General features: G+C 40.2%; 1 protein-coding gene across 1 annotated transcript in view; it reads left to right on the top strand.

The window, feature by feature from the left end:
* The window catches only part of traf4a (tnf receptor-associated factor 4a), a 45,157-nt gene extending 19,416 nt beyond the window's left edge, over nt 1-25,741 (top strand). The window contains exons 3-8 of the mRNA XM_015011234.2: nt 12,234-12,285; nt 17,401-17,505; nt 17,622-17,783; nt 19,039-19,200; nt 20,724-20,879; nt 21,961-25,741. Of these exons, the coding sequence (XP_014866720.2) occupies nt 12,234-12,285; nt 17,401-17,505; nt 17,622-17,783; nt 19,039-19,200; nt 20,724-20,879; nt 21,961-22,593 (1,270 nt within the window). The 3' untranslated portion in view covers nt 22,594-25,741. The remainder of the gene's footprint in view (nt 1-12,233; nt 12,286-17,400; nt 17,506-17,621; nt 17,784-19,038; nt 19,201-20,723; nt 20,880-21,960) is intronic.
* Nucleotides 25,742-26,032: the final 291 nt, after the last annotated feature.

Here is a 26,032-nt window from a genome sequence, read left to right as displayed (position 1 = left end):
TTTTCAAAAAGAATATTTATAAAAAAGGCAAACCGGAATTATCCAATATAATAAATCTGTAATCCAACACTGGCAATCATTCTCGTTACAGTATTTGTGGTAAAACAAGCTACAAAAAGCTAAACCAAGCTAAATTACAACAAGCTACAATGAATCAATATAAGCTGAACCGATCTCAGCAAATTAAAAAAATAAAAATATTCTATAATGTCACCCAACATCATGCAGTGTTTTAAATTTGCAGTTATTACGGTATAAATGCCGTGGAGGTGGTTTATAGAAAGATCTTGAAATTCAACATTGGTGCATTTAGCTTGCATCCTCTTACATAACGCATTAATTATAGAGACATTGCACCGATTTAAAAAATGCATTTCATCTCGTCTTTCTTGATTTGACTGACAGCTTGAGCAGAAGCTGGAAATACACTTCCCCCTTCACACTTAATCTGTGTTAGAGCTGCGATTTCATGCTGCGCGTCTGGATGATTGTGACTCCAGTAGCTGATTCATTAATGCTGCTCAGAGGAAAAACGACGCGACTGTGTTTGCTGCTGCTTCCCCATCACCATATGCAGCATACAGTTGGCAGCCGCCTTCCCTTTTTACTAACCCACACTGTTTTTTTTCCTTTTTGGGAGATTCTTAGATCGTTTAATTTCATGGCAGGCATTTAAATCCAACTGTCTTCACTGCAGATAGTCCTTTTCAGCAGACATCTGCCCTCTGACGTGAAGCTAAAATTAGAACAGCCATCTGTGATTAAACTAGCCAGAATTTACATGTGCATGAAAGAAAAATAAACTTTTTATAGGCTGTAAACGCTTTCATTTGTCGCTAAATAACACTCTTTTGTTCTTTGGTAGCATTTGAATCCTCACAGTAGTGTGAAAGTGAGTAGTAGAATCGAGAGTGGGACGTTTCACACCTTCTGCAACCTTGACGGCAGCTTTTAGCACTTCTTTGCGGGCCAGTAGGTCCTTCTCACGTCTTTGACATGCTAGAGCTACGGACTTTTCATTGATCTCCAGATTTGGTCCTCCACTAACCGCTCTTCAACCACATCAGATGTAAAGTGCTTCCTTTCAAGCCCTCCTTTCCTTCCATGTACGTAGGGCAGACCATCGTCTGCGTGGGTACGCCGCATCTATGGTGGTCTCTTCTGGGTACCGAGTGGGTGAGGGTGATCGCTCTCACGCATCGGATGGGACTTTGCTTTCTATCATCCACACACCCATTAGGATCAGCAACGATGGGGGGAAAAAAGGATTTGGTTTTCCGATACTCTAAGCTTAATCCGAAAGGAGAGAATCCACAATCATTACAAAAAAGGTATTCCCAAAAAAGACTTTAAGCTGTTTCTTGGATGAATTAAGACTTTGTGATTAAATTACCTTTGCTTTAAATTGAGCTTTTTTTTTTCTTTTTTTTTTTTTAAAGTCTCTCGGGACAGAAATAGGTCACTCAAATGAAAAGATACCATTATTAGGCTCCATAACTCTCATGCTCACCCATTTTACAAAGTACTGTATGGTTTCATTCTCTAACCAGTAATGTAGTACATTTCTGTTTTATGTGTGTATTTTCTTACCACATACAAAGAGATCTTTGTTTGTCAGAGCTCACAACTAAAGAATAAAGGCTTCCACATACTTGGAAGTACCATGCAAACTCTGTTAGTCATGTGGACGCCATGGACACTGTCCTGACAGTTCAGATTTTGTCGTTGAACCTCCCAGTTGCCTAAATTTCTTGTGACAAATTCCATCATTTCCAAGTTTAAGGAGTTAGCTAAACGTCTAGCCTTGTTTCTTCTCCACTACGGCGGCCACCACACACCCATCAGTGCAGCACACAGTGATAATCATGCTAGTTGTGCCGATTCAACTTTAACAGCTCGGTCTCGCATAAAAAATCATCTCCATGTGAACACCATTTCCTGCCGAGCAGTTTACTGTGCGACAGAGAGTACGATTACGGAATCGTAAAACACTCCCGCAGTCTTAGCAGACAGAGGCATTTGAACCACCCAAGATTTTTTTTTACTCTGCGCTGATCCCTATGCACTTTTATGAGGGTTTTTTTTTTGTGTGCGTGTGTGTGTGGTTTCGGAAACTGACGATCTGACGGGACAACCTTTCCCGCTGTACGACTGACATTGTCTTCGCTCCTCCTGAGCATCGCGCTAAGACTGCAGTTATCCCGGGTGGTGTCTATTGTTTATTGCTTCCTGATATTGCTGAGTCGAGTTCTGTCAGTACTACATATAAGCATTTGATCATTCTTCAGCAACATTTGCTGAATGGAAACTGAACAACCAGTTTCACTTGATGAAGGGACAACGGTGCCAGGGGGATTATGACTTGTTCATCACAAAGCCATAAGTCAAGGTTTCTGTGAATACAGCACCAGAGCTTCACAGGAACATCTTCATTAGCATGTTAATAAAACAAACTCAAAAGGAATAAATTATGTAAATTACACGCAGATTACTTTGGAGACTTGAAGCTTAGCTATGAAAAAGTCACAAAGCTACCGAGGCTGGGAATTGACCTCTCTATATGGGGTTCTTGCTCTACTTCTATGTCATACGCTGCTTCATGATAGGGTTTAGTTGTGTCATTTCATCAGCTCTCCCGTTCATTTTAAATGAAGGGGTAGCTCTACAGGGTTCTCTCAAGACATCTTTCACTTGGCAGAGAGCCTAAAATAACTTGTGAACTTTTGAACTGTAAATCATGACATAATACTCAGAACTTGAGTGAAAGTCTCTCTAGAAATTAGCATATTTAGCTCCCCTAAAGTCAAACTAAGCTTACAATCTTCTAGTATTATCGTAGATTAGGAGTGTATTTATTTATTTATGTTTTAGGAACTCAGATTTAGATCCCAAAAGTCAAAAAGTTTTGAGTCCTGTAAATTCATAAAATTCCCAGATGAAGCTGAGAACCAGGATAAAGCTCGTCGGGTCATGAACATTCCCGCAGTGATATGGGCTCCATGTCAGAGTCCAATCATGCTGATGGAGGACAACAGTGCGAGGGGGATTATGACTAGTTATAAGCTCTGCCTCCCCTCCACTCACACTTAAGAGTGGATTATGCCAACTCGCAGGCTTTTCCTCTCATCCTGCAGATGGCTTCTCCTCCTCCCTCTGACCCTTTGCGTCCAGCCCGTCCTTCATTTCTGGAGCCAGCCCACCCTCAGGCAGGTGGCTCTCTGTCTACTGATGGCCACAGCCGTGCGTAGCGCTGCGTTTCTCATAGTATTATCACTCGTGTTTTTAACCTCTCACTAATTCAAACTGACTTCAGCCACTAAAGTGAGGACGGCCGTCCAGTAAAGGGAGGGTTTGGTCAGGACTGGAATCGCCAGATAAAATAAAATACATTTACGACACAGTATTAGGGCCAGATACTCACAAATAATAAATTAAAAAATTGAGAATAAAGTCATAATATTGTGAGGATAAAGTCGTACATGAATAGTCATTCTATGACAATTTTCTCATAATATATTGACTTTATTCTCAAAATACTGACTTTCTCGTAACAGCATGACGTTATTCTCGTAATATTATGACTATTCTCATAATTTTCTTAACTTCATTCTCATATTACGACTTTATTCTCATCATTTCAACTTTACACTCATAATTTTATGACTTCTGAAACTATTATGACTTTATTCTCATATTACGACTTTATTCTTGTAATACTATGAACTTATGCTCGTTATTATGACCTTATTGTCGTAAAATCATAACTTTATTCTTATATTATTACTTTATTCTCATATTGCAACTTTAATTCTCCTATTATTTCTACTTTATTCTCATATCATGACTTTATTCTTGTATGACTTTTTTTTTCTAGTAATACTATGAACTTATACCTGTAATGTCATGACTTCATTCTCGTGATTTCCGAGTTTGTTCTCATAATTTTGTATTTTTTAGTTCTTCTCACTACGGTCCTGATACTCTACCATAGAATCTGAAAGCCAACTTCTGAACACTGGTTCAGAGTGTCTGTGCAACATAAACAGTATTAGTAGTCTTTATCTGGTAAAGGCGACATTTCAGGAAAGCAAAGTGAGGTTCTTCGCTCACAGATGGCCCATGCTCACAAACGTCAACGCGGCGAGGTGCACCGGCACAGAGAAGAGAAACCAAACTCATTACATAAGCAGTGACGGCAGACGCAGCGATCATGGCCCCAGGTGTTCGGGCTCAATGCTGCGTTCGTTTCACACAGCCGGAACATACTCTCTGCCTAAATCAAAGTCCAGCAGCATCAGAATCCGATTTGTATTTCGTTCAGTTTTCCTTTTAAACTGCGTGTGTAGCTCGTAGTAAAAGCATCCTTTCATGTGTTTCTATCTGGAGCCACATCGCTGTGAATGGGGCGCAGGGAGAGAAGCCAGGGAAAGAGGCCAGATATCCACCCACACACACACATATGAACACACACACTTTAGTAGTAGTGCCTTTCTTCCACTTGCATCATTTTTTTCCCTTTTTGCCAAAGCAACAAGACAAAAATAGTAATCTTTTTTTCTTCCTAGAGAGAGAAGGGTGAACTAGGAAGGAGCTACACAATGAACGTAAAAAAAAATGTAGGTAATGAACGGATCGTTTTCCGCTTATCCTTTCAGGCTCGTCTGACAGAGAGTCAGGCGTGATTTATTTCGGTCTTTCTGATGAGCGTGACCTGCAGACTGTCAGCCGTTGTTACTTCATTTCAGACGGCTGGGTTTGGGGCCAAAGACAATCCTGCAGGTGTCAAATTTCAGGATAGTCATTTCATTTCCGGCTCCCAACATACGCATGTCAAAAACCACAACAGAAAATTAGCATCAAATTTCAACTGAGAGCCCGCTTGTTAATTTGAATCTTCTAATATGCTTGGTTGATTTACAAAAGTGATTTTAAAAAAGCACAGGATCAGAAACCAAATTAAAAGCGAGATAAGTCACTTTTATTTTATTTTTTTAGGCAGTGAATTGGCAGAGAGAACTGGGCTTCCTTCAAAGCTCCAGAAGTTGGTAGTCAAACCATGGATGTAATATCCTCCATCTGTTACCGTTACACCACCTACTCCTCAGACTGCGTTGGAATCTCTGTAGCGGACTTAATAAATTGTCCCTTCAAATTTTCTATTGTCTTCTTGTTACAATTATTAGAAGAATATTTCTTTGTGCTTGTTAAGCCACTTAAATCTGACCTATGATTTGGTGTTTAGGTATAGAAATTCCAAAAACTACTAATTTTGGTGTTTTTTTGTTTTTTTTTAGATACAGTCCCTTTTGTTCACAGTTCTGAGATGTGTTGATCATGTTGCAGTCATGTTGTTTTTGTGTATTTTTTGTGGTTTTTTTTTTTACCATTTTCAATTACATTTATTGGTGACTATGTTCAACTGGACATGGATTCATAGATAAACATGGCATTGATTTCAATGAATTATGGAACTGGAACTCTGCATCTGCAAACACCCAGACATAAATAGCTGAAATGTGTCAAAGAACGAGCATTTCTGATGGGGATATTCCCTATGTTAACAGTTGGACAGAAAACGAATGAAAAGCCATTCAAAGGAAAACTTTGAACTTTGTAAAGGCTGTCAGGGAGCCTGAAAACTATTGATTGTTATTACATGTTTTAAAAGATCACAAGAAAGTCTGACTTTTTGAAAGTAAGAAAAAATAATTTCAGTTTAAAACTTTTCTCAGTATTATGTAAAAAAACCAAAACAACAACATGTAAACATTTGCTTGTTACTAATACTGTACATTTGTCCATGACTAGCTATTCCTAAATCTTTGGATATTGGCACTTGCTTATACTTTGCTAACAGGTTGCGTTGTGCAACGTGGCTCTGACTTCCTGTTAGTCTTTAACAGGAAATGATCTCCTTCACACGATGGATGTTTGAACAGCTCATTATGTAGGCATTACATCCCACACGTAGAACAGTGTAACAGCATCATTCTTCAGGGACATCCTGCACAGAAAGAGAAGCTGCTTTCAACCTGTGGGCAGGTATGGGGATACGTCCTGTGAAAGTAAAGCTGCTCCTCCCCGTTTTTAGTCTAATAAATTTGGTGCAGTTAAACAAAACATACATGCAGAGCGAAAGCCAATGTTACAACTTTTTCACGTTTCAATTTCTGTGACACAAATGTCTGGGTCACTTTTGTCCCAGTTTGCTCTGTACTGAAGAAATGCTAACCAGTAGCTCATTGAGTGTCATTTGGAAGAAATTACAAGTTTATGGTTTGTGGTCTGACGGCTTCAAAGGTTTCTGGGAAAACACAACAATCCACTGTTAAATCTTTGGAAAAACATTTAGCTTTCTTTTTAGTGAAGTTTCTCTTTATTAAAGTGGAAGAAGTCGGGGTATAATTTACGCCCAGATTTTTTTCTTTTTTATGTGGAAACATGCCGTACATACTTTTACCAACAGAACACCAAAATGTTGAGGCAGTTAAAGCTGAATCAAGCCCCAAGAATTTATCTTCTGAAATGTTTCTGAGAGACACAAAAGATGAGAATAGCTTTGTACAGTATGCTGTACCATACTGTACAAGGACTAGGATACATAACAGACCCAAAAAGAGGCGTGCAATTTTATGGTCCATTTCTAATTTCCAACTTTGATCTAGTAAAACAGATTTTAACCAGTTCTATTTCTTTCTAGAGACCAAAATATGAGAAGATAAATGAGCAAGATTTAAAAAATGTTCTGCCATCAGTGGTTTTTTTTCTCAGGAATGGTTTAATATGAGGAGATGATGTGACATCAGGTCATTTGTGTGAGAAAACAGATACTATAAAAATAGTATTTACTAATATTTTAAACAAAGACAAATTGGGAACAGAGTTGAAATTTTAAAGTATCTGTAGCATCTTATATTAAGAATTAGCATGATTAGCAGTGTTATCACAGCAAAAACCGAAGTCTGGACTTACTAACAGGATGGACGTTAACAAGTCCATCATATTCCATTACACAGGTTGAAAGCTCAAAAAAAGGAGAAAACTTGAAAGAAAAAAATATACTTTATTAATTATCTATCACAGAATATTCAGACACTTCTAAGGCACTTCTGCTCAATAGGCCACCAATGTACAGGTGATAATCCAGTTACCAGCCAATTTCTTGATTCGTTTCTAATCTATACGTCATTAGTTTAGGTCGTGCCACATTATTTTACGTATCAATTTGAACTCCGTTGTCAGACATCCCTCTCTCCTGTCTGTTTCAAGGAAAACAGCCATCGTCATCATTATAAACGGGAGGATCAGACAAAAAGGAAATCCGGACTTTTCACACAGAGTTTGAGGGATTACAGTAACCTGTGTGAGATGAAGCCAGTAGTCTTGCTTCTCTCCAAACTTCCTGAGCAAAGGGTTTGGTTTCAGCCTGCAGGCAGCTTCTGTTTGAGAAAATTAATGTTAATCCCAGTTGTATGTTAAAGGCAAGAAGGTTTGGCATAAGCATGAAGATGAAAGCCGGTAGAGGTAAACTGGTGGTTTGGACGAGGTTCCCGACGCCTCCCGAGTCAATGGAAGCGGTTTGGCCAGTCAGACTGCTGCAGTCTTGCGCTCCCTAAAGCGTTTGGTTGGGTTTGTTCGTTTGTTGAGGGCATCTCGTCGGTCATTCCTACCTCTCTGGTAAACATGGGTTTTTTTTAGGAGTCTCTCTGTTCTGTTAATCTATAGACCGCACTTCAAGGTTACTCATGGGTCCCTGACTGTCGCCAACGCGTCCGCCGTGTATGTGTTTGGGGCTGGTTGCTGTCACTTGGAAAAACAAAACCCCCTTTCCTCCCTCCCCACGATTCGCTCTGCACCGGTGAAATTAATCTGGAGGGATTTGTACCTCTCGCTGTCTGCCTGTCAGGAGCGCTGCACAGAGGGGCCAAAGGATGTTGTGACGGCTGTGTTGGTGGTGTGAGCTGGATGAACGGACGCTGCCTAAGAAGATTTGGGGATGAGTAGGGAGAGAGAAAGGGCAATTATACAGGGGAGAGGGGGCAGATATGATGTGAACGGGAGCAGACGGAGGGAGGTGGTTAAATTTTAATGAGGTGATTGTATTATACAGTACGGAGTCCAGTCAGAGCTGCTCCCCTGTGACATCTCATCCTCACACAGAAGCATTGCTGATGAATTTGTCCCCAGATGCTCATTGACTAGGCAGTAATCGGCAGCTGTGAACATATCAGCCTAACTTGGTTTAGATAATTTATTGTTTTTAGAGGCAATCTCATACCATTGAAGCCTTCGTGACTCTTATTTTTGGTAGAGATATTTCTAAATCCTGCATGGTTCCTGACAGACTGGTTTAAAACTCAGACAAAAAAAGGGAAAATTTATTATGCTCCATTTAGTTTCCCTGTTTTATATTGAAAGTCCTGCTCTCTCTCACTCACTTGCAGCCTGAATGAGTTGCAAACATTGAACAAGTTGTTGACAGTACTGTTTAATTTACATCCTATAACATCCTGTTTCACCATTCATGCTTTTTCTGGCTACACTGGTGAACACCTCACTCACAAACATATAAATTTGTTTAATTTTTTTTTCTTCACCAAACCGGTTCTGAAGCTCAACTGCTGCCTGTGTTTGCTTACACCACTTCTTTGTGTTTACACTGAGGCAAAATCTGACTCTGGGTCCCCATCATCAAATAATAACCTCTTTCAACCACCCAAAATGTTACTTTAGTTTTTATTCTTCTTAATATAAGGCAAAACTGTAAAGCCACCAATCTTCATTAAAAAAAAAGGTCTGATTTGCATCAGACTAACAGAAACTTTCTGTCTCTTTTCATCCAGCTACTTATTGTTTTAATCACCCACCATTGAGTGCTGCATAGAGTTGCTCTGACAGGGGAAGTTTTCAGCTGAATCCATAAACATAATTTCAGACTCAGTTTTCCTGTGTTTTAATATTAGACAGTGTTAATTATGCAAGATGTTAATGCTGTGCCATCTGTTGCATTTCTAGCACTGCTGGTACCGATCATATCAGAGATCAGCTGATTGGGATTGGGAAATTTTAAAAGATGTAAGATATTTGTTTGCAGGGATACTGAGATAAAACAAGATGAATAGTGCAGTGCTGCATTCCTCATCGTATTTACTGCATGAAACACTCATAGGGACACAGTGATCCAACACTATGTCGACTCCAGGGTCGGTAGTGGTTGGGCTCTGGAAGTGCTTGAGAAGAAAAGCCTTAGTCCCGTAGACTCGTTTCAATTAGGGACCAAAATTGCAGCAATTGTAACATTTTCAGCTGCTGCAGTTCTCTTCCACATCGTACCCTGTCAGACAAACCAAAACTTTTCAAAACCTTGTTCCTCTCTTCCTATCCACAAAGAAGCACCAAAGGAAACGACTCAAAATCTCTCAGGAAGAGACTGAGCGCAACTTCCTCCTTATGAAATGTAAACTTTTCGTCTTAAACAAAAGACCACAAGCTATTTCTCCTGCTAACGCAGGAGGACGTGTTTTGTCTTGATTGTATTAACCCAGAATGCCCCGTTCTTTAGTCGACTTCCAGCTCCGGCCCGCTTTGGTTTTACATATGCATTTGAACCGCGCCAGAATTCACTTCAATCGAACTGAGACTTAGGTTCTTAGGCGAAACACTGATCAGGAAAAAATGTGGCCATTAGCTGATTTCTAACATACAAATGAAACCGTAGCTCTACCACGTCATTGTGGTTTCACCGAGTCGATGTGAATTCAACCCCTGAGTGAATTGCGTGCAATTGTGTGCTAGAGGTGCTAGACACGTAATCTTCTCTGCAGCCAGGACAGGAAATCATACTGATTCTCTGTGACTCGGCTCTTTTTCGCCTTTCTGCCTCTCCGTGTCTCAGAGTTAGATGGAGGGGGCCCGGAGCCGTCCCTCTGCATCTCCCCCATCCCAAGCCGAGGCCCTGTCACTTCCCATCTCCTCTCAGGGTCTATGGTCGCGGGACATTCGGAGCTGGCTGGCTGGCTGTCGCGAACTTTTCGGCGATGATGACGATGAGCTCAGTAAATGGTTTCACACAAGAGATGCTGAGTGGACTCTCGCAGGCTTCCAATCGATTGACCCTCCCTCATGGCCCGTTGTGGTTTTGTTAATTGGTCTCCGGCTCACTGCTGACACAGTAACCCTAATGGAGAAGAATTACTGCTGTCCCGTCATGCATTAACCTCCCTCCTCCACCCCTCTTTCCATCAACCCTCCCTCGCTCGCTCTCGGGCCTGACCTCTGCTCCCACCCCTCCTCCCATCGCCATCAGCATCAGCAGGCGTGTTTCACAGCTGGGTAGACGGAGATGGCAGTGCGCATACAATCCCATCACGTGTTCCTGTGCCTCGGGGACCTAAGGTCAGGTGACGCTGATGACCGAATTAAAGCACTAAAAGGCAAACACTCTCTGAACAGCGCTGCTCCCTAATTAGTTTAGCTATAACAGAGGCATAGTTGCAAGACACAATGCGATACATTGTGTCTTGCACATTTTGCAAAACACATTGTATCACATATGGAGCTCATATGTGATACATTGTGAAAGTATTCACACTGCTTTAACTTTTTCACATTAAAACCACTAACTTAAATGTATTCTATTGAGATTTTGTGTGAAAAGCAAAGTACAACTAAAGTATAGGGGAAATGAAAACTTGAATGTTGTTTCGCATTTATATTCGTCCCATTTTACTCTGATACCCCTAGAGGTAAACATCTAGTGCAACTAATTGCCTTCAGAAGTTGGCAGATTGGAGTCTATCTGTGAATAAGTTAATCTCAGGCCTCAGAGGTTTGTTACAGAACATTAGTGAACAATGAGCTTCATAAAGACAGAGGAAAACGGCAGACGGGTCAGGGACAAAGTCATGGAGACGTTTAAAGCAAACTTTCCAAGAAGAGAATGAGTTCAGGACAGCTGCTTAGAGTGCCTTCACACCAACCCCGTTTAGTCTGCTCTAATCAAGGGTTGGATTGGATTTGTGGGTTGGGTTGGATTTGTCGACAAACCTGTCGATTGCGAAGACGTGAATACACAATCGAACTCTGGTGCAGACCAAAAATAAACTCTGGTCTGCCTAGAAATCTACGTCTTGGAAGTGTGTGGTGCGGTAATACCAAGCTGGCAGGAGACTGCTCCAAAAGTAAGAATCGGACTATAGACCAGGGCATTCTGGGTAAATACAACCACAAAAACATGAGAGTCTAGCACTACAGGGAGAAGTGGCTTGTGGTCTTTTGCCCAAGACAAAAAAGAAGTTCTATAACCACTAAAATCTGATCCTACTGCATTTTTGTTTACATTTTGCGAAGAAGGTTTTGCTCAGTGTCGTCTTCAGATTTTTTTGTGTCGTTTCCTTCAGTGGTTCTTGGTGCAGTGCCCCTACAGGCTTGAAGGTGAACAGGTTTTTCAAAGGCTTTGGTTCATTTGAAGCAGTGTAGTTTGAAAGCGAACTGCAGCAGCTGAAAATGTAACAAATGTTGAAATTTTGTTCCCCAATCCAACCAAGTCTACCAGACTATCAAGTATGAAAACACCATGAGTCAGAGAAGCAGACAAAGTGCACATCGTAACTATCAGGACAATTTTCAGTTGTAAATTTACACTATTTTAACAGCTGCACAGTCGTCTTTTCTTTTCATATACTTTGTACTAATAATGTATAATTATTACATTACATATGTGAAAGGTCAATAATTAAAGTTATTTTTCTCAAATGTTTTGTTTTATTTCCATTTGTTTTTTCTTCTTCTTCTGTTTCCTGTTGTATGATGCTTTGATGCTTTCTGGCCAGGTCATTGATGGAAATGAGATTATGTTCTCAACCAACTTATCTGGTTTAGTAAAAATAAAAGTGAACAAAAGTGTCATTTTTAGCTTCCTCTGCAGCAGCTCCATAGCCGCTCTACAGAGCACATCGTCTGCAGGAGGGGGGGATGAATAAAAGAGCTTATTAAAGTCAGTTTGCTTCATGGCGCATGGAAAAGTGTGCTCCCTGTACGTCATGCAGCCTGATGAGTCAGAGGAGTTTTCAGAGTAAGGGTGAGCTTGAAAAAACTGAAACTTTGTGCTCTGCAGTGATGCTCATACAGGCTTTCTGACATTTTGACAGCACTTTGTGGTTCTTTAATACCTGTATAGTATAATTATCTTCATGTTTTTCATAAACCAACATTTTCTCTGTTTTGTTTTACAGTGAAGGCGTCTTCAAATGTCCAGAGGATCAGCTCCCTTTAGACTATGCCAAGGTACGACGGACACACCGGCCTGACACTAATTCACACCACAAACTCTTGAGTTATTGAGCTAACAACGCATTACAAACTTGTATGCATTTGTGCATATTCCCTGGAAGTCTTGGAGCAGTCCAACCCTACTTTTAATATTTACACTCATAACAAGCAGCAACATGTATTAGATTGAAACAGCGAGGCGTCCCGTCTGTTCGATACTCTACAAACACAGATGTAGCCGTCTGTGGTTTAGGCGTGTACTGCTACAGGATCGATGGAGTAATACAACCTTGAGTAAAACATGCTGGTTTCAAAGCATTTATCCAGAAAATTAGAATAAACAAAGAGCATAATTATTTTTTTTGTTTGTTTGTTTTTAACATAACTCTGAGGCCCCTTCAGTTTCCACATCATGTCTCTCTCTCTCTCAGTGTTTTACATTGGACATATTGTCAAACTGCTGAATTGTTTTTTGTTTTTGTTTTTTTTTTTTAATAACAGATTGACAAATTGAGTAAGCTAACAATAAGCGGTGACCCAAAGGCGGCATTGATTTTTTTTTTTTTTTTCCCAGTCGATGACTGGCCCATTGTAGCTTTGTGTCATTTAGCGGTGCTAAATCTCAGCGAACAAAGATCAGATGTGGAGTTCTTCAAGACTCCATTCTCAGCCCACTTTATCCAATATCTACATTCTCGCTGTCAATGTCTCTAATGTCTCTTACCATACGCTGATGACACACAAATTTATATTTCTGTGTCACCAGATGACTGCTATTATTATTTCTGTCACTGAGTATGCATGTCGGTAATATCATAGATTAGACGAGCTAGAGTTTCTTTCACTTAAGTCATAAAAGACAGAATTTGTTGTTTCTGGTCCCCGAAATTACAAGGTTAGCTCAATTGTTTTTCCAGTCACTTTGTAAATTTGTTAAAGTTTATGACATAGGATCCATAATTCTAGCTTTTAGTTTCAAAGAAGCATAACAATGACAACCCAAGATACTGACCTCCGCCCTTTAGAACCTCGTCTCCAAACGAATAAACAGTCCCACAGACGTTGCATCTATCAGCTTTATTCAGATCAAAATGTTTATATAAGTGGGACATTTAACTGAATAAATATGGACTGCTTTGCATTTTACTGTTGTATGACTTAATGTGAGCATGGTAGCAAATCTATTCAGCGTTTTAGATCACTAACATGAAACAAATACAAAAGTGGGTTAGACACAAGACAAAGCTAATGCATTTAAAATGGATGTTTGTTTATTCCCCCCGCCCCCAAGAAAATTATCATCTGCTCCTACGAGAACAAATACACCATCTCAGAGGAGACGAGCAGTTATTATAACAAATCTAGTGCATGTAAAAACGTGAACTTGTGCGAACCCTGCAAACATCTGGTATTCCTTTATGTATCTTGTACGAAGCCATCAAGTTTTGACAGGTTCGGACTGCAGCTGGTTAGACGCTGTGACTTTTACTTCACTTTGTTCAAATAAAAACCTGAGGGTTTGTGTCTCTGATTTACTGTAGTGCATAAAGGCAGTAAAACACGTCTTCACCCCCAAGTTAGAGGTTGCAATTTATTTCATTACACCAGAACATTTATTAAAACCATTGCACTCAATCACTCCCTGAGCAGACTGAGAAATAAATTTCAGTTTCCCTCCAAATGTAAGGTAATCATATTGTGCTCATGGAGGGGGGGGGGTATAAAGACCGTATGCAGAGTCAGGACTCTCTCATGTATGATCTCTGCTTTTCAAAGCAACTACATTTCAGAGATAAGGGACACGGAAGGATCATTTCTCTTTTTTTATGCTACAGCTTTTGGCATATTTCTCTCATGCTAGACTTTGTCTTATTCATTCTACAAGACTTAAGCAACATATACAACATCCACAATCACGAAAAAGAAAAATATTAAACATAATAATGTCTGCAGATCTCTTAAATAAATGCTCTCCATTTTGATACCTCACCACACTGCTGAAAAGATGTAAATAAATCTTAAATATTTGTGTTGTTTTTCATGAATCTCAGTACTATATAGTGGACACAGTTAATTAGTGAAACTGGTGCAGATATTATTGGGCAGAATGTGATGATGTGTTGTTTGATCGAGTATCTTGAGTGGCAAGCAGTTTTTGGAAAAATATTTAATAACTTCTCCTTGGGTAAAAAACCATGATCTGTTTCCCCCAGTAGCACTAGACTTCCATGTTTGTTTGGTTGCATTTACCCAGAATGCACTGCGCTGCAGTGTCCCGCTTTTGGAGTGGTCTCCAGTTCGCTTGGCGTTCACATATTCATTCAAACCACGTCAGAGTTCACTTCGACCGACCTGAGAGCTCGGTTTGTAGACGGACCAGAGTTCAGTTTTTGGGTTTGCAACAGAGTTTAATTACGCATTCAGTCCTTCCCAAACAAACCAGACTTTCTAGACTTTAGTTCGCTTTAATCAAACAGGACTGGCATGAATGCACACTTAGTGTTTTCAGGATGAAGAATTAAGGGAAGGGGACTTCTAGCTTAGATGTCCTCAGCTATGTAACCGACACCATGAAAGCCTGAGATGTGTAAAGACTGGACAACACAACATGAAGAAAAAGCGAAAGTAGAGATGTTTACGTTCAGCAGTGAACCTGAACTGCTGCATGATCAGCGGGGCCCGGTGCTGGGAGCGATGAAGACGTCTCTAATAGCAGGAACTCCCCAGGGGGGGGATGGAGGCGCTCATGGCACACCTGTCAGACACTGTTATTTACCAAGGCGCTCCCAGGCTCCCAGTCGCCTGCAAATTACCCCCGTCTTGGTAGTCTTCTGTCATGGTTATTGTAACGCTCACTGCACGCTGTCCCTCCTTTCCAAAAAAATAAATAAATAAATAAAAATGCACAAACACAACCACATAAGAACAGCGGTGCAGTCATTAAAGGATTGTCCTGCTGCCACTGCTGCTGTATTTATGGTGAGGGGCTGAAATTGCTGCTGCAGACAGAATAAACCCCCAACTTGAACCGAAGAGCTTAACCTCTCCCCGATGAGCCGGGGACTAAGTTATTAAAACGTCATTATTGCAGCCTTCCAAGCAGATTCTAAGACTGGAACGAAAAACCCCCCCCAAAAAAAAAGTTTATTGCAGCAAAATCTTTTGTGGGCAGGATTGAAAAGCTTACATATCTGTCTGAACTTGAACATGACCTGAGTGAGCGGAGTTATTTTAAGACATTTCCAGGTGCGTTGTGTTTTTGATTGGACCGCGCGTACTCATGTTTCAGTGCGGGTGCACGTGACTGAACAAATCACAACTCAACAGCCAGGCTACAGAGGGCTGTTGTGACATTTGTTAGGAAGTGGCTTTTCTTGTTTGACCGGGTTTTTTTTCCCCGGCGTTGGGGGACGGAGGCTTAAAAGCCTCAGGACAGCGACTTGATGGAGAGGATTTCAGGGGATTTTAGTAGAATGCAGCCTCTTCCTCATTGTTCAGTGACCACGGATAAATATTTCTCTGCCTCTTTACTGCCTCTTTACTTTACTTTTCTCTCTCTGAGGTCCCATAAAGTCATAAACTTCTTCATTATCACTGCAGTGGCAGGCCTGACTCACTGCTGCAGTGTAATAAAAAAAGAAAAGAAAAAGATGTGAAATTCCCTCATTTCTCTGTGCAGCTTAGTGCAAACGGTGTCGTCTTTCCACAGTCTTGTGGTTTTAGTTCAGTTCGGGATGTTTAATGGTACTAGAAGAGTAAGCTTTTTTTTTTTGCTCCTTAACTACCACTGTCGGGCTGCCACTGTTTCTGGTTAAACTAGACCGATTACATGTCAAAGTCCAAAAATAGAGTGACTTTATCATCAATCAGGTAAATATGTAAACTTTCCTAAAAATGTGACGGCTTAAGAGCTGAAAAGAATCTAAATATAAGCTCACATGTGAGCAGAAAATTAAATCAACTTCTAGATTTTGCTAATATAACTGTGAGAGCTAATTCTCAAACGATTTTTATTTTTTACATTTTCAAAAAAAAAAAATGTAATTGGTGTTATGCCCTGATGCTCGGTTAAGTAAAATGTGTGGCCGTTATTTTTTTGTATTCATTGTGTTGAAAGGTTAGGAAACTATATGTATATCAGTAAATATAATTATTGGGCATAACGGCAATATTAATATTGAACCTTGATATCCCAAATTTTCACATTAGTGCATCTTTAGAATTTAACATTTAAAATATTATTTTCCAGCCTTTCTGCTACAAATCGTCATTAGTTACTTATCAGTCCCTCCAGTTTTTCGTGGAAACTCATGGAAAATAAACAGATCAAAAAGTCACACTTACTGTCAGACATAAGTGCAGAATTTCTTTTAAATTTTTCTAAAGTAGCACCACAAAATCGGATTTTGATTGGAAAAAAATACAAAGACATTTGTGAAATTGGATTATTATACATTGGTGAAAAAACAGTGTGTCTAGCATTACAAAAAGAGCAGTCTTTATGGTCATTCCTTGAAAATGTGCATACTTTTTTTTTTTTTTTTTTTTTAAGCTTTACGACATTTTCAAACAAAAGCTAAGCAATTCCCTAGCACCCCTTGTTTGGGATTAGCACAGCTATAGTAGTTAGCATAATCTAAAGAGATTTTTCTGAGGTTTTTTAAAAGGTGGCCAACATTTCCAGATCTAGAATGTTCCATGACAGACAGATAACCAGAGCACCTTAGCTGCTCTCTGTTCAGCCTTTTTTTTTTTTTAGTTGTTGAAGTCTTGCTCTCTCTTGCCCCCTTGGAGCCTGTATGATATGCAGACATATTGTTGAACATTCAGCTTCCAATTTGAAGTTTCCATCTTTTTGCTTCCTCTAATTTCATTTTCAACACCTCACTGAGACTCAAATGGTCCGCCTTAACTATTTGGTCTCTTCACTCATATAAATAATTAGCAAATAAATCCTAAGTGTTATCAACACACGTTTTTCACGCTAATGTCACATTCAGCCAGGTGGGCGGAGTCTTCCAGGACACACCAGATACAGATGACATTGCCCAAAACGCTACCGTTGCTAGTGTACAGCAGCAGGTATCTGCATCTGTCTGCCCTGACTTCATGCCACGTTGTCGCCCTCAGATCTACCCGGACCCGGAGCTGGAGCAGCAAATCCTGGCGCTGCCCATCCGCTGCATCCACAGCGAGGAGGGCTGCCGCTGGACCGGACAGATGAAGCAGCTGCAGGTGAGAAGAAGCTCATGCTTCTCTCTCTCTCTGTCATTCACTTGCCCGCTTCGGGTGAGTGAATGACAAATGGGGCAAGTCCGCTGAACCTGTGGCTGCTTCTCCTCTCCCCTCAGGGCCACTTCTCCACCTGCGCCTTCAACGTGATCCCATGCCCCAACCGCTGCTCCGTCAAGCTGACGCGCCGCGACCTGCCAGACCACCTGCAGCACGACTGCCCCAAGCGCAAGGTCAAGTGCGAGTTTTGCGGCAGCGAGTTCACCGGCGAGGCCTATGAGGTAAACACTGCTTTTTTGTTTGTGTTTGTTTTTCGTCGTGGTTGTGTGAGTTTGATGGAAAATGAAACACCTGGAGAGAGATGACTCATGGTGTCAAATGAAAGAAGTACCTGTTAAAAACAGCTGGAAGAACTTGGGCCGCTAATACGGTGACGCACGGGCGTCACCGTATTAGGAAAATATTTTCTGGTAGCATGAATGATGGAAGAGGAAACAACTTTTTTTTTTCATCAGCAACTGAATGGAGGGGCCTTACACTCCTCACTAACACCTCTGTTGGTCCTGACTCTCCTCTGTTTACTCTCTCTCCCTATGTACACATTTCCAGAACCACTACCTTTCACTTTCAAATAAACAACTAAAAAAACTGTTAGAAATGTTATATGAAGGTTACTACCTTTCTGGTCTATCTAGCCATCTAGCCTCTTTCTTTTCTTTGCTTCTGACGTTGTCCTGCCTTCTTTCCTTTGTGTTTCAGTCTTTTATCCTTTCCTTTCTTCCCTTCCTTCTTGTGTCCGGTTTTGTGGGTTCCATCTTCTAAGTGTAAATGTCTTCCATTACCATTATTATTTTGTTACATTTTAAAATAAGCATAAAGAACTGAGACCTGTTGGAACCCTTACAGAAAGGCTAACCCTGAGCACACAAGTGCTAGCGACGAGACACAACAAAGTTGAAAAATTTTAAAACTTTTATTGCTGTCTTCCATATCGTCTCCAATGAGTTGGAGTCATTGCCAGCAAGTGGCAATGACTTTTTCCTTTCTCAATCATTTGTCAAGCCTGTCACTCATGATAGACATAAAGTTCTAGATAGCTAGCTCTCCTTATGGCAACCCGCTAGCCAGTTTAGTGGTTATTGGCCAGCTACTAGCTAGCTAACTGGTGCCTAAGAGCAGACTAGCTAGCTACCTGTTACTGGTAGCCTCACCTGCCACAGAAGGCAAAGAGGTCTACGCTCAACTCAAAACTTTCGCCTGATGGAAAAATACCTACATATACAAGAATATATGAGATTAAATGGTTCTGTCACGACACAATGCAAGACCCGTGATTAACATATTTAAGACCAATGCACATTATTGTAATGTATTTAAGATATTTTAAGATCTTCGTTATAGATACATGAATTTAAAACTTTTTAAGGTTGCGCCGACAATCAAAGTTTGGATTTGGGTTTTTGTTGTTGTTTTAATTATCACTAATTTCTCTACTCACATTTGTTTCTGTTTTGTTTGTTTGCTTGTTTTGGTTAGAACCACCAGGGCGTGTGTCCTCAGGAGAGTGTTTACTGTGAGAACAAATGCGGAGCGAGGATGATGCGTCGCCTGCTGTCCCAGCACAGCATGGCCGAGTGTCCCAAACGCACGCAGCCCTGCAAGTACTGCGGCAAAGAGTTCGTCTTCGACACAATCCAGGTGAGTTTCGCTTGAGCCAAAAAAAAAAAGAAATTGATAATTGTAAGAAAACAGATCCAACCTATATTTGACACAACAGGCAGAAACGCATTTATTTTCATTTAAGTATTCCTGCAGCTGCTTTCTGTTTGAGGCCTGAGCAGCGCAGGACAAAGAAGAAGTGCAGCAGGAGCAGCAGTATGTTTCCATTCAGGGTGTCTGTGTCCTTCTCCAGCTGGATGCGGTGTGAGCCGCTGCCATTATTGCTTTTAAGTTGAGGTCTCTTCCCCTCAGCACTTCTCTGACAAAGGCAGAGCTGTGATTTTCCCCTCCTCTCACATGCTGGGTCAAGATGTGCTGAAATAACCAAATGTGGGTTGCAATGCTGAACAGCTGATTTCCTGTATCTTCATGGATTTTCACTAACTTGTGAACACCGAGAAGCTTTCAAGCTGATGAAACACTTTCTCCTCTGAGCGAGAAACACCAAACATTAAGTTGCGTGTAATTCTTCTGTTGTTGGCAAACGATGCGACTTTTAAATATCTTTTTGAATTTCTTTTCAGTTCTTTAAAACTTTGTCTACAGCGATTTCAGTAGTTTATGGCAGAGGTTCCCAAACTATGGGGCGCGCCCCCTGGGGGGGGCGCCGTGTCATTGTAAGGGGGGGGGGGCATGCGGGAAGCCATCTGGATGAAAAAAAAAACAAAACATGAACACTGTATGCGCTGGGTTTTTACCTTTGAATGGCCAACTCTCTGTTATTCCTATCTCAGTTTGATACAGTAGAGGTTTCCACACTTCCCATATTTGTGTCCTCTGTCACTTTTATCAGCAGTTAAAACTGTTTAATCCATTGTTAACATGTTGTAACCTGTTTTTCCGAGCCGCCTTTAAACACAACATGAGCGCTACGACGCTCGCGCTGGGTTTACAACCTGTGAAGGAGACCTGCTGCTGCTGTGCGGAGCTACGTAGGTTTGTGTTAGAATCACGGCAACAAACCAGCAAAACGCAAAGAACTTTTCACAGTTTTTCCCTCCAAACTAACCGACTGAGTTGAGTAAAGCTGTTGGATGCAGGTAATGTTAGCTAAAAGATGACTAGCTAATATCAATACAGAAGCTTAAGCTTAACAAGTACCTTGTAGGCTACCGATGTTGGTGTCTATTTTCAGCTACGTACATTCATTTTGCCCCCAAAAAAGTCAAGGCCCCCCCCCCCACTGTCACACGCGTCGTTTCAACCAGACAGCCATTTGTAATCCATAGGGGGGGGGCGCAGAAAATGTTTGGAAACCACTGGGGGGGCACAGAAGAAAAAGTTTGGGAACCACTGGTTTATGGAAACCCAGATGATTATATTGATTCACTGACTTTGCAGCAAACCTAGTGGGTCTGAACCTTTGTTTGTCATCTTGTCAAAAGTGAACAAAACGATATGTATTCATCCCAAAGATACCTGAAATGATTGGAAAGCATATTGTCTCTTTTTCATTCATTCAAACGAAAATAATGTTTCCGTTTCCATTCTCTTTAATGCAGAACCACCAGTATCACTGCCCTCGCTTTCCTGTCCAGTGTCCAAACCAATGCGGCACTCCCAACATCGCCCGGGAGGACCTGGCCAACCACGTCAAGGACAACTGCGGCAACGCACTTGTCCTCTGTCCTTTCAAAGACGCCGGCTGCAAACACAGGGTAAGACTGACCTGCATCCGTTCTCATTAAAATTCTCCTGACTCTGTAGGAATTTTCTTTTAACACGCCCATTGTTGTGTTAATCATTAGCCAGGAAGCTTTTAAAAAAATACATAATCTTTACTTTGTGACCTTGGTTACCAGGTCCAAAGATCCAGATTGTTGTCTAATAAGAGGACAGACACAAACAGAATGACGCATCTATCTGTGTCTTTTTTAAAGCTACCAAAGTCTGGAAATGTGGAAACATCAAACGCTGTGATGTCAATTTTCCACTTTTTTTAGTCTCTGAGAGTCAAGAAAGCCTCAAATATAAGCAAACAGAAACATAAAAGCAATAATAATAACAGTAAAATAGAGACAATAATAATAACGGTAAAATAGAGACAATAATAATAACGGTAAAATAGAGACTATATGGTAAATATAAAGAAATACCAGATGCAAATTGGTTTTTAAACAAACTGGTTCATGAACGTTCTGATATGAATAAATGCGATTTTATAAATCATGAAGGCAACCAAGAGTTCTAATAATGTTGGGATGTAGACTTACAACTTTTCAAAATGTAATGTTCAAACGTACACTATCAGAAGACGTACACCTGATAGTGTACGTCTTCTGTTGATTTAGATTTGCTGTTCCCCATTTTCCAGAGTTGACTGCAGTTTGAAAATACAAAGAGTTTTTAAAGAGACAGAGGCTCAATTTCAAGCCGTTAAATTACAAAGTCAATTGTCTTTTAAGTTGTATTTGATACACATGACATTTTTATAATAACTGAAGTTAACATAATTACTTGGTTGTGCTGTAAAATGGCACCATGTGACTACAAAATACATAATACTGCTCTCTTAATAAAAATAAACTTCTGGATAAAGTTACAAGGAAATTAATTATCTTGATCCATGAACCTATCACGTTTCAAATCAACCTTGACGCATTGTTTGATTGAGTCAGATGAACAAAATGTTTTTTTTTACTTAACAAAGACTCATGAAAAATAATCAAATATATTCAGTATAGAATTAACTGTATTTTATGAACTCTTGAACAGAAGTGATTTGTTTTCTCCCTGCAGTGCCCTAAGCTGGCTATTAGCCGTCACTTGGAAGAGACCACCAAGTCACACCTCACCCTGATGTGTAACTTGGTCGGTCGCCAACGGCAAGAAATCCTGGAGCTGCGACGAGAGATGGAGGAGCTGTCGGTCAGCCAAGACGGCGTCCTCATCTGGAAACTCAGTGACTACTCCCGCAAACTCCAAGAGGCCAAACTGCGGAGCAACCACGAGTTCTTCAGCCCGCCATTCTACACGCACCGCTACGGCTACAAGCTTCAGGTGTCGGCCTTCCTGAACGGCAACGGCAGCGGCGAGGGCTCCCACCTCTCCGTCTACATCCGCGTCCTGCCAGGAGAGTACGACAACCTGCTGGAGTGGCCCTTCTCTTATAAGGTGACGTTCTCCATCCTGGACCAGAGCGACCCGTCCCTCTCCAAACCCCAGCACATCACAGAGACCTTCAACCCGGACCCCAACTGGAAGAATTTCCAGAAGCCCTGCAGCAGCCGCAACTCGCTGGACGAGAGCACCCTGGGCTTCGGCTACCCCAAGTTCATCTCACACGAGGAAATCAAGAAGAGGAACTACATCCGAGACAACTGCATCTTCATCAAGGCCTCTATAGATATTCCCCAGAAGATAATGGGTTGAGACCCAAGTGTTAGTTTTTTCTGTCCATGAAGGAAGATGGGTTAAAGACTGGAACTGATGCTTAACCTTGAAAACTTCTAGACGTCACCCTTTAGATCTTTCCTCCCCCGATTGCCTCTCCGCCGCAGAGCTTAAAGCGAGTCTGGTTTGTGCGAGCTGACTTGGAGGAACTCGCATCACGAGAGGGGGGAAAATGTTTGGTCTGCAGAGCTGTCACTTGTTGACGTTCCTTTTTTACGTTGTTTTTTTCTATGCGTTTGCTGACCTTTTGATCACCCTCTGCAACTTAAAGCCTTTGAAATCAAACAGTGCCTAGAGTGTTTATCTTGAGTTATACTTCTGTTTTTGTTTCTGCAGTACCAACACAATAAGAATGTGGTAAAGATATAGATATATAAGGTTTGAAGGGCATCTGTGAGCGGAAAGAAGCAAATGTTCAGCACCGCTCCAAAGAAGAGGGACCTAGCAGATTCAAACTCAAGCCCAACTGACTTTTGTTTACACACTCAGACCGTACCGTGATCTTTTAACAAACACACCGTCCCACATAACTACCACCAATAAGGTTTATATAAACACAAACATACAAATACTTTTAGGTTACCTTAAATATGTAGATGTTTTAATTAAATATCTTTGACAATTCATTACTCTCCTTAGGCCATGAAAACTCTTACCATATGCTAAATGTGAAATTTCCGTTTCTTGTTTGTTTAACTTACCTTACAGAGTTGAAGCCTGAAAAACAGAATGGTTTTGTTAAGGAAACATTCATCTAACCACAGATAAAAAATTGCAATCTTGAATCTAGGACACAAATTTAAGACTAAGCAACTTCCTGTTTTATTGATTTCTGGTTTATGTACCTCCACCGAACTTGAAATTTCAGGTTAGCATGTCTGACCTTTAGCAGAATACTGACCATAGCTTCCAGAGACTTATTAAAAAGACTTAATAACTGAGGCCTTATGGTTTTTACTATACTAGAAAGAAAATTCATTTGTGCTGATAATGAAATTAAAGCTGGCTTCAGACACGCTTAAATATCCTTAATAAGAACCAGAACCAGGAAGAACTTATAAAACCTCTTCTCATTTACCTCTAAAAAACCCCCATATTTTTACTATCCTAAAACTTGACAAAAACATTTGAAACTAAAACTAACATCTGTTTTCAAATGGCTAGGTTTAATTTAAATATTTGAAGAATAACCAACTTGACTTTTATTGAACAACTATTACCCAACACTAGATGTAAATCTCACTCCTGGACCTAAACCGTCAAATTATCTGCTCTAATTTTATGTTTTTATGCTAAGATATGCTAACTACAAATTATTAGCATAGTTTTGCATTGACAGCTACATACATTTCCATTTACTTTTTGTAACAGTAAAAAGTCATTTTGAGTTTTGTTTTTACCTTTCCAAAAACACTTAAGCAAGACTGTTGCAATTATACAGCTAAAGGCAATCTTTGAATCGCTAAGTTTACCTTAACACTGAATAAAAAATAAGAACCAGCATGGCTTTTACTGAACAGTTACCACCCAGCAGTAGATGTAAAATGTAATTCTTCCACACCTATAGATGGAGCAAGTTTACTATTTGTTCTAGATTTCAGTCGTTTAAGGATTTTGCATACTCGCAAGAACTGAGAAAGATTTTTTATTTTCTCAAGGTGTCAAGATTTCACAGAAAAGTAACAGCACAACTCTTGGGACGTCAGCAAAAGCTTTTTCCCGTTAAACACGTCCTATATAATTTTTAAATTTCAAAGGTTTTACTAGATGATTTGTTGAGAATACGCTGCATTCATTTCCTACTGCTCTGGAATTTCCCTGCTCTTGCGTAGTATGCATAGCCCTCTAGGCTAACGATTGCTAACAATTTTCATTAGCATAGCTTACCCTAAATATTCAAACATCTGTTCACTTGTGTCCTCTAACAGAGAAAGTCTGATTTTATATACTTTTTTTAAAATATTGCCAAAACCAAGACGACTCTTAAAACAAATTACACGAGAATGCTGAATATCTGTTAGTTGTTATCGTAGCACGAACTAACTTGCACTCTTGTGTAAGTAGTAACCAGATCAAAGTGTCAGGGGCTCTCTGGTGTACTGAACACACACACACAACTCTAACGGGGTCCATATTTACAGAGTCCTCACACTAATAAGAGAGGTTACCATACCTTTTGTCCACTTCCTCCCATCTATCAGAATACACACGCAATCTAAGAGTGAAGGAAAAGCCATGTGGCCTTTTTACAAAGTGTGTTTTCGCATGAGGGTTTTAAAGGTAAGCAGGCAAACGCATACTTCATGTGTCAAAACCTTGTTCTCACGTTTTTTTTTTTTTGTTTTTGTTTTTTTATGTAAGCTGTAATCTTGAAATCCTCACTTGTTGATGACTTTTTGCTATTATTTTTGAAGTTAACAAAGAACTGTCAAAACAAAAACTTTTCTGATTTTGTTTTTATAAAATGTGAACCTTGGTGGCATAACCTATAAAGACAATGAACATTTGACATTAGTGTGTTGATTCGCACACGTGGGGAATGGAAAGGCATTCAGAGGCTCGGTGTAATGAGGGACTGTTGGCTCAACACACAACGTGACGAACACGAGCAGTCCCATGCTGTCCACGCGTTTTCGTCAAAGCACCATAAGGAGCTAAGAAGACTTTTACAGTTTACTTATGATATATGTGAATACTAATGTAAAAAAAATGCAGAAGCACATTCTGTCTTTTTATTATTACACATGGGGGGAATTCTTAATTTCTTGTCATGAATACCAGCTGATATTTTACAGTGACACAAAAAGGCAAGGATATAAAAAAAGGAAGAAAAAAAAAACTTTTTTGTAAGATTCTGTATTTTTCAAAACGGTTAACTGTTTTATACAAGCTCTTTACGTTGGAGAGTCGGGGTTGACTTTGGGAGTTTTCGGACCCATTCGTCTTTTGAACATTTGGATAATTCGTTTGTCTGTGTGGTTTGAGCCTGTTCTGTCTGTATTATTTCCTCTTAAAAATATTTATTTTAAGGAGCCATCCGGAGTCTAGACTGATGGCACAAATGTTTTATTATGTTGATTGATGAGTGCTTGTCAATTTCTTATGTAAAATAAAATACCGTATATCAGTTGTTTTACTTATTTCCATTTCAGTTAATTGCTTCATTGTGTTATGGAAACACCAGTTGACATATAATCACCAAAGTAAAGGCAACGTTATTGTAAAAGTAAACCACAAATTTAAAAAAGGCCTCCATTAAGTAATTTTATTTGCATAGCACTGAGTGTGCTTTTCAAGAAAATAAAGAAATGAAGAGAAAATGACATTGAGAATAAATATGACAGAACACTTGCATAAGAGGAATCATTAAAATGAAAATTTTAAACTGGGAGTTGGTCTTAAAGTTACGCGTTACAAA

This window comes from Poecilia mexicana, unplaced genomic scaffold (genome assembly GCF_051168715.1).
Source record: "Poecilia mexicana isolate PSO_F unplaced genomic scaffold, ASM5116871v1 scaffold_13, whole genome shotgun sequence".
NCBI lineage: Eukaryota > Metazoa > Chordata > Actinopteri > Cyprinodontiformes > Poeciliidae > Poecilia > Poecilia mexicana.
Note: the sequence above shows the minus strand (reverse complement) of the source record. Positions and strands in the feature narration are given on the sequence as shown.